General features: G+C 35.3%; 1 protein-coding gene across 4 annotated transcripts in view; it reads left to right on the plus strand.

Annotated features, from left to right (window-relative positions):
* Positions 1-8982, plus strand: part of TMEM161B (transmembrane protein 161B) — a 30166-nt gene extending 21184 nt beyond the window's left edge. Inside the window, exons 7-11 of one of the 4 annotated variants that reach the window (XM_010578042.1) lie at positions 619-759; positions 4049-4162; positions 5298-5472; positions 7655-7751; positions 8632-8982. In XM_010578042.1, the coding sequence (XP_010576344.1) occupies positions 619-759; positions 4049-4162; positions 5298-5472; positions 7655-7751; positions 8632-8909 (805 nt within the window). In that variant the 3' untranslated portion in view covers positions 8910-8982. The remainder of the gene's footprint in view (positions 1-618; positions 760-4048; positions 4163-5297; positions 5473-7654; positions 7752-8631) is intronic. The other 3 variants (XM_010578043.1, XM_010578044.1, XM_010578045.1) reach the window with 3 other exon arrangements.
* Positions 8983-9454: the final 472 nt, after the last annotated feature.

Genomic DNA, 9454 nt, shown 5'->3' on the forward strand with positions numbered 1-9454 from the left:
GTTAATTCCATAATTTAGTTTCTACTGGATATTTTTTCAGTATTTTTTTTTATATACTCCATAGTTCATTAAAACCAACTATATTCATCACTTGGAAGAGACACATTAATTGGCCACATATATGTTTTAGATAAATCTGTGAAAAACTGCAGTAATAACAGTTTGATAGAGCTTTTTAATGGATAAAGATAGAATGTAAGTAGCATAACTTAAATATCCACTTTGTCTTTGACCAGTTAAACTTATGATGCATCCATTCCTCTCTAAAAAACATAATCATTAAATTAATTCTATTAGCTATTTCTGTTACATAATTTGTTGTTAATTACAATATAAATTATTCTTTTTTTTTGTTCTTCTCTACTAACAAACTTAACATCTTATAGGCAGTAGCTTAGGTTTTCTGTTTTTCTAGGAAGTAAATAGGTGACGTTTTTAATTTTTAACTCCTGATGGGTTTGTAATAATGCTGGTATTCCAGAGGAAGACTATAGAATACTGTTTGTTTTTTTTATTGAATGTTAGATACTGTTGAGTTGAAAGTATTCTCTGATACCCCCCCCCCCCCCCCCCAACTTCCTCCCCAAGAAAATGCTTATTTCCTTTCTTTTCTTTTAGGGGTCCTGTGTCTAAACTAACCTTCAAATTGTTCCTGGCTGTTCTGTGTTCACTTATTGGTGCTTTTTTGACATTCCCTGGCTTGCGACTGGCTCAAATGCATCTGGATGCTCTGAATTTAGCAACAGAAAAAATAACACAGTAAGAGAAAATATATGCACATAGGTATATGCTACTCAGTCTTAAATCTTTAATGTCTGAAAATAAACAAAGCAAACTATTCCAACAAGAGGGCAGTAGTGACTAAGACTTCTGTTGCTGCCAGCTTTTCGTATCTTGAGCAGACTTGCCACCTGCCTGTTTCTGCTCAACCTGTGCTCTGCCAGTCTGTTAGATTCTTTGCCTTGTAATTAGAGTCCCAATTAAAGGAGGGTTCCTTTCCTCCTGCAAGAGCTCCACCTTGGATGTTTCTGCTTACTGCTTCCTTTCTCCCATCATATCTTTTTGGAAGTTAAGATAACTTTCAGGAAGTAGAGGTGCAGCCACAGGCTTTTTTTTCCACCTGGATCTCCAGGTGGGCATCATGCCTTTAATAAGTTTAGGGTAAGATACAAAGAAAAAATGACCCAGAACATTTAATAAGGGTCAGATGTTTATACCAATTTAAAGGAATATTTTCTTTTTCAGCCATCCTTGAGTTTGGTAGTAAAATGTTTTCTCCGATTTAACTATTTCTCTTCAGGATTCTCTGATTGAGGGGGAAACTCCAAATGTCTTTCATAGATCTTGACCTTTGATGTTTAATACATGTTAATGACAAATTCTGCAGCACCAGCCATTGTTATCATTTAGTCTGGTCACTTTCCTGAGAGAACAGTTATATTTTCTGATACAAAAATTATTTATGTTCAAACTGTATTCTTTTTTTCTCTTCCCCCAAAAATGCCCATCTTAAAAATTAATCTGTGTTTTAAAGTGGGTCCTTCACTCTTGGTAAATTTATAACCAAGTACTTTGTGTTATACTTGCACTCTTTGTAGTTGAACACATCCAGGTACAGCTGCAAGCTGTTGGCTTGCTATATCTGCTGTTAAGTTTCTGTCTGTGTAGACTGTGACTGGGTCACTTCCTAATCTGTTCTTTTCAGCTAAGTAAACTGCTTAGTTTTTCATTTTTATGGTTCTCAATATTTTAAAATTTCTTGTGCCTTTTCTGTAAGTATCCTCTAATTTTCCAACACCTTTCCTGATCTGTGGACATGAGATCCTAGGCAGAAACATAATATCTCTGAAACAGAAGTTCGTTAATCAAGAACTAAAAGGGTAATTAATATCCACTAGAATGGGGTTATGAAAAATAAGTCTTCTCTAACTTAAAGTTTAGAGGATGTTGGAACTGGTTGTTGAGGATAACTCAACACCAAGAATTATTTTCAAAAGTCTACTGATACTTTGACTATTCAGCTGGAACAATATAAAAATTATGTTAAATGGATTAAAACTTCATCAGATATCACTGTAATTAGGTAATGCCATTATAGACAAAGAGTCATTGTCAAATGATAGGTTCTAATTGAAGACATCAGTATTTGCCCTTAGTGATGTGTTTTTATCGATGAGTAGGTCATTATTGACTGTTTGCAGTTGTTTGACAGTGACTAAGGGAGAGTAGTAAATGAGGATGATGTGTCACTGATCCAAAGCTCTCTAATTTGGCTGCAGGAAAACAATGCCTTTCTCTGCAGTCAAATACATTGTCTACTTTTGGGAAATAAAACCAAAAAGCAAAACCAACCAAATAAACAAAAAAAATCCAAAACTAACCCCAAATCCCCCGAATCCCCAAAGCTGCCCAAAAAACCCACCAGCCCCCAAGCTCCCTCAAAAAAATCCAACAAAAGAAAAAGAAAAAAAGCCCCAAAACTCACAGAAGAAGAAAACAGAGGGAACAAGCTCCCTTTCTCATTCCATTACAGGGAATGCTGACAGAAGAAAAAAAAAGTTAATTATTAACTACCACTTCACTAATATGTTCAAAATGATTAATGTGGTTCTTTTATGTATATAGGGAGTAAGTTTTTTGGGGTTTGGGGTTTTTTTTTTGTAAACAGAATAAAAATAATCTGGTGTCTCTTTTGGTATTGATACCTGGTTTGATTTTTTTTTTTTTCTTTAGCAGCAATATCCTTCCCTGCATATATTTTGGACTCTTCTTAATCAATTTGTACCATTTTCATATACGTTCCCTCATTTTCCAGAGCCTGCTTCAAGCGCCTTTCCAGCCTTTTTCCCTGTACTCAAATAAACAGAAAGGGATTCTTGCCACCCTTTGGCATACTCGAGTCCATTAACTCAGTAGGATATCTTAAATAAGTAGAAGCTCAGGTAAAATGCTTTCACAAGTTACTGGAATGCTTTGGACTGTTCTTTGATGCTGTCGTGTTCCCTAGCAACACTGAATAACTAGCAGTGCTTATTTCTTCATCTGAAACCAATGATTTAAATGTGTATGTGATGACATTTGAAACGTGCAAACATTTTAATGGTTTTAGGAAGCTTGGTAGTTTGAAATCAGTAAGGTCTTGTGTTCTTCAGAATAACTTTCGATTACCTCATTTTTTCTGTAGCGTAGAAGCACTCCGGTTGGAGATGGAAGTATAGACAAGCTGATTCTGTTAGTGAGGATGCATTGCACTAGCAAAACCACCAGTTCTGCAGCACTGAAGTCTTCAACTGTTTTCATTTCATTTTAGTAGTGAAAAATGATTGGCATATGGGGTTCAGAAATGAAGAAGGATATTAATTGCAGGAAAAACTCCAGAAAACTATCTCCTCTTAAAGTCTGTTGTCTGTTTTGTACCCAAAGATTTCAAAAGACTACTACTTTTACGTTAACTGTGCGGTTTCATACAATGCTTTTAAAGTGGAGTATCTGTGCTGGCTTTTTTTTTTTTAATTGTCTGAGAATCTTTAATAGAATGTAAGTACCAAGTTTCATTTAGTCAAGGTTCCTAAGTAAAAATCTTCATTAAACTGGGAAATCTGACCTCTCAAAACTGTTTCCCCTGGTCTGTATAGATAATGGAAATGAATCTGGGTACATTTTTAATAGACCAAAAAAATAGTAATATAGCAGCATATTTCCCATAATTATCTGTCGTATGGAAATTTTCAACAACTGTCTTTTACTATAGTGTGACATAATGCAGGTAGCTCCTTTGGTTAGATTTTTTTGAATAAATCAAGTTTTCAGGTATTCTGAGAGCACTTTTTTTAAGCCACAACCTGTATGATTTCACAGTATGTAATTTTACTGTTTTGTTGAAATATAAGTCATACCTATAAAATAGGGAAGTAATTTTCCTATTTACCTTTCTCCCAACTATTTTAAAATCTGGATTTCTCCTTTTGAATCTGTACCCCCTGTTTCAACAGTATAGTAATTCTTTATATTTAATAACTTCCCCCCCTTTTTTTTTTTCTTCTTTCAGAACATTGCTACATATAAACTTCTTGGCACCTTTATTTATGGTTCTACTGTGGGTAAAACCAATCACTAAGGACTACATTATGAACCCACCTTTGGGCAAAGAGAGCGTCCCTTTGTAAGATTCCCTTTAAAAATTCTTTCTGGGGTATGGAGAACGAAACATAAGTCTAAGCAGTGCCCTGTGAAAGTCACAGAAACGTGAAAGACTTAAAATTTAGTAGCATCTGCTGTCAAAGGTATTGTGGAAGTTGCAGCTGAGCTCTAAAGAGCTTCTGTTATTTCAGAAGAATGAGAATTAGTTGCGGAGTGTTGAATGTTAAGGTGGTGGTTCCCAAAAAGCTGCTATCTTCTGGCATCTCCTTGGCAGTGATGGGTTGTTCTTCCTAGGGGTGGAATACCACCACACTGCTACCTTCTGGAATCCTGTATCTTACATATTGGTGTAGGAGAGGAATGGTTTCACTGAGGACAGTTGAGATTCATTGGTATGAGAACTGACCTCAGCAATTTGTCTTAAGATCCATGTGTGGATGAATTGTGTATGGAATTGATAGCTAAAATGTTTAAACCATAAAAAGAGAAAAAATTTTCAGGAAGAGTGGTATCTGAAATAAATATTGTGTAAGTAGCATAGGTGATTGTCATTGTCACTATTAGTCTAGATAATTCAAAACAGTAGTACTCAAATAGACTTGAAACAGATACAATTGGCTGAGACTTTTATTGCTTTCTAAGTCAAAGTTATACTTCTAAGGTGATTCTATGACCACTGAACTATTACATAAAACATTGCAAATATACATATGTTGTACTTCCATTTTGTTTCTCACTTTATTTTAAAGTGAGGGTTGTGCTCTAGCAGAGTATCTAAGGTAACTGATGTACACATTTGTTATCTAGAACTGGGTGTCTCAAAACCTGTAATTATCTGAGCAAGCTTGTTTTTCAGTGTCCTCTCTTCATTACTCAGCATTTAAGCATTTAAGAGCTGTTCTTGTTTACAGACAAATGGATACTAATTTGGATCTAATGCTGTAAAAGGGCTACTAAGAAGTAGCAGTAGAGAGAGAAGCAGAGGGCAAAAGTGAATATTACTTGCACGTGAACTTCCTAACTGTAGATTGTGCGTTAAGTATTTTTGACAATATGCTTCAGTATTTCTTTACAGATGATACAAACAACTCTGTACCAGTAGAGTGACCTTTGGAAAACAGCATTACCCTTTTTTTTTTTTTTTTTTTAATCCACAGAATATCAGAAGATACATTTGACACCGTGAGGTTGTGGATTATAATCCTGTTGTGTGCTTTACGGTTGGCTATGATGCGTCATCATTTACAGGCCTATCTGAATTTAGCCCAGAAAAGTGTGGATCAGATGAAAAAAGAAGCTGGCAGAATAAGTATGGTTGATTTACAGAAAATGGTAAGTATGGTAGCACTGAGGTTACATATTTGGAGTGCTCTGTCTGTACAAATGTTTTTTTTTTTCCAGTTTGTTATGTCTTCTGTGGCACTAGACCTGAAATCTGAATGAAGCTTCCTAAACTCTATCTCCTATAAAAGTAGCACCATTGCAGAGAAATTCTGCAAACCAAAATATGCAGAGATGTATCATCTATATTATGCAGATGGCTTGTCTTAAGTTATTCAGAAGTTGTTATAAAAGTTCCCTTCATGAATTGTTCTTTACAGATATGTACAAATGTGATGTGTTTCTGTTCAGCATGAATAGATCTTGGGGAGGGCACAGGGTGAGTGGCGATCTGTACCTACAACATGGGAAAAAAAAAGAAGTTGAATTTAGATAGAAGGTTAAAATACTGTTGCCTGATCCCAACTATGATTTTTAAATTGAGGCAAACTTCAAGATAAGGTGGCTATATTTTGGGATAAAATGACGTTTAATTCTGTCAGACCACTCTGAAGTGCACTAGCCTAGTTAAGAAACTGTCTGCCCATCTTGTTACTGTGGCAAAGGAAAAATTTCTTTGACTTTTTTTTTTTGTAAGAAAAGTAATAAAACATACCATCAACCAATTGAAGAATTAGAAATTCCTAAGCTTATTGTAGAATGGTGTTGTGTGTTGCCTGCAAAATAAGCTTACATTTCTAGTGTTGCCTGATGGTCCTGCTGAGTTGGGGTGTATTGCAGGAGGAATACTGAAGTATGCTATAAGACAGATTCCTCTCTTAGGATTGTCACTATTACTTATAATCTTGCCCTTGGCTACACTGAACATCTGAAGGTTGTAAGGGGACTATGCAGTAGTTATTTACGAACAAAGTGGCTAGCAGTTTGCTTCAGAAAAAAGATTAGGAAATACAGGTAGAAGCAACTGGTTAGGATAGAACTGTGCTGGTTGCTGTGAACACATAATTTTAGTTCTGGGAGCATTCATCTTATCTTATTATAAGACAACAATAATGTTTCATGTGGTGTTTCCTAAATCCATTTATCCAGTATCTCCGTATCTTCTCTTTGAGAAGGCCATAGCCATTAAATGAAGTCCTGTCTTGTTTTACTAGCCATGTCTGCTTTATCTTCTTCTGGAACTTCTGCCAGTAAAGTCTTCCCTATCTGTCATCCTACAGTGATCATTACTTCTTAATTTGTTCTTTTTATCATATTCCATCAATAACCTTACAATATTTTTTCTCATGCTTTTTCTTCTGTCAGTGTCTTACTACTTTTTCTTCTCGTGTTAGTTTTTTGATGCTTGCTCATCACGAAGCCCTTTGAGGTTTTAGAGGTATTTCCAAAAATGTCTTGTCTGCCTTTATCTTTTTTGCCACTCTGTATTCTGTTTTTTCTAAAATCCAGTTAGTTTTATTTCATTGCTTGCTTGCTATTGATTTTATGACTTTTTTCCTTCTTTATTTGGTCTAGTCTTTTAGGTCAATAGCTTATATAAAATACATAATGTGACAATGTTGGGAAAGGTGGAACAGATTGGGAGCAGGGGGAGGGATAAATCTGAGTGGATTTCACTGAACCATAATGTATACCTGAAATAAAGACCATTTAAATGCTGTTGTAGATCAACTGTTAATGAAAAATCGTCTTGTCACTGTTTTTAAAATAGTGGTTTTTCATAGTTGGAAATCTTAAAAATATCTTGCCTTTGAAAAAGGACTGCAATATTAACCAAACTTTCATTTACTTTTTATGAGGCTTTGGACTGTGACTACAACTTCATTTTTGAAGTGGGATTTAGTTTGTAAATCACTGTGGACTTTAAAAATTAAATATATATTTAGCTTTGATTCTGGTGTATTGAAATAGGAATCTTTGAATGATGACATGTAGTTTGCAGAAGCAAATTGATTCTGTTTGTTTTAACAGAACTGATGCTTTTAGTTATTTCCTTTCAGCACTTCCTCTCAGATTTGTAAATGTCCTGAAAGTAGAGTTCATTATAGGGATTTCTTCATTAGGTCTTTTGAAGATAATATGTCACATGCCAAGATGTGCTAGAAAACTTTTAAAACAGCATTAATGCATAAGTACTGCTTTTTTAATAAATTGCTTGTTTTTCCTAGACATGTTCATAAAGGTTTGCTTTGATCAGCCAGAACTCATGAATTACTCTCTTCTGTTTTCCCAGGTGGCCCGGGTATTCTATTATCTTTGTGTAATTGCACTGCAGTATGTTGCACCATTGGTAATGCTCCTTCACACAACTCTGCTCTTGAAAACACTAGGTAGGCAAAATTGGATCAACAAAAATGTGTTCTGTTCTACACAGAGCTTTTATATTTTCAGCTTACTAAAGAGAATTAGAACGTACAGGTACTTGCAATACAGAAATACATAGTAGTTTCCTGAAATTTAAAACATACTGATGTGCTGCTTTTAAGCAGTCCTCTTGTGTTGCTGCTTTTGACATCTTTCAATGATATGCTAATTTTTTTGATTTATTTCTGAGAAATTGTGTAATACAACCAATTAAGCTGTTTACTTCTATTGAAATATTTGTCTTTTTAAAAGTATTTTAAAAGTGATTGTGTAAAGCATTGTTGATTTAACCTTATGAGCATCTGTTAAAGGAATTTTTTTCAGCTTTTCAATCTTAAGTAGGATTTTTGAATGGAAATTGTGAGGTATGGGGTTCATTTCATTACTGGGAGATCTGCTGTCACTCTGGTTTTGGTTGTTTTTTTTTTTTCTTTCTTTCTTGTGAGGGCTGTCTTTCACAGCCTGCCATGCAGTCATGGCATTCTTTTTGCAAAATGTCAACGGAAAGAGATAGGCTTTATTAGGCTGTGATTCATCCCGTTCTGGAGTAGACATCTACATCTGGTGAGATGAATCGTACCCAGCACTGACAGGGGTCCCAAGGCAACTGTATCACAGGTAGATGTTAGGATGTCAAAAGGTAAGATGAATCCTATCCTAATAGCTTACTAGTATGATCAGGAAGCCATGCAGATGAATACAGTTAGTGTTTACTAAGTTATAAGAACTTCAATTTTTTTTTTGTGTGTGTGTGAAAACTATATATATGATGATCTATAGAGTGATAGGAATAACAAAAATTGAATTTAATTATACAAAAATCTGTTGCTCATTTCTTTTTAACAGGTAATTACTCTTGGGGCATCTACCCGGAATTGAATTCTGACACTCCAGTAGAAAACAGTCTGCTTCCCAGTTCAGTTTATTCTGAGTCTCCACCTGCTGATGGAAAGATGAAAGTAACTGTAGTACAAATAACAATGGCTTTGGGAAACCTAAAGAATATTTTCACTCCTCTCCTGTTCCGGGGACTCCTGTCTTTCCTCACCTGGTGGATTGCTGCTTGCCTCTTTTCTACAAGCCTTTTTGGGCTTTTCTATCACCAGTACCTGACTGTGGCGTGAACAGGTCAACTGACAAAGCAAGTGTGAGGTCAAATACTAGATACAAACCCAGCTACCCAAGAGGAGATGAAGAGAAGAGAAGAAAACTATATATGAAGAGAAAACATATCAATTTTTTTTAAACACTTCCTCTGTGTTCTCAGGGTGAATATTCTTATAATGTTTAAAATCGTGACTGGGTTTGCAATTTTTGTTACCCAAATGGTAGGTAACTAATTGAATTATAGTATCGGGTCTGACTGATGTTATTGTGTGGCAGGTGGTGGTGAGTGTGCTGAAAAGATACGACCTCTGAATATCTTGGTTCCATAAACAGCAAGCCAACCTCAAAACTTTGTGTTTTAAGCATCAACAGTCAGTGACTGAACTGTGTTAGAAGGGTACTGGTTATAGTGATGGTGGCTGCCTATCAATTAAATCTTGAAACTGAGCCATACAATGGAAGGAGAGAGGGGATTTTAAAAAAATCTGTTGGATAGCTATCGATCACTTTTCTCTATGAAAAATGAAATAATCCAACAGGACAAAAGAGATACTGTATATTA

This window comes from Haliaeetus leucocephalus, unplaced genomic scaffold (genome assembly GCF_000737465.1).
Source record: "Haliaeetus leucocephalus isolate CR32 unplaced genomic scaffold, Haliaeetus_leucocephalus-4.0 Scaffold598, whole genome shotgun sequence".
Taxonomy (NCBI): domain Eukaryota; kingdom Metazoa; phylum Chordata; class Aves; order Accipitriformes; family Accipitridae; genus Haliaeetus; species Haliaeetus leucocephalus.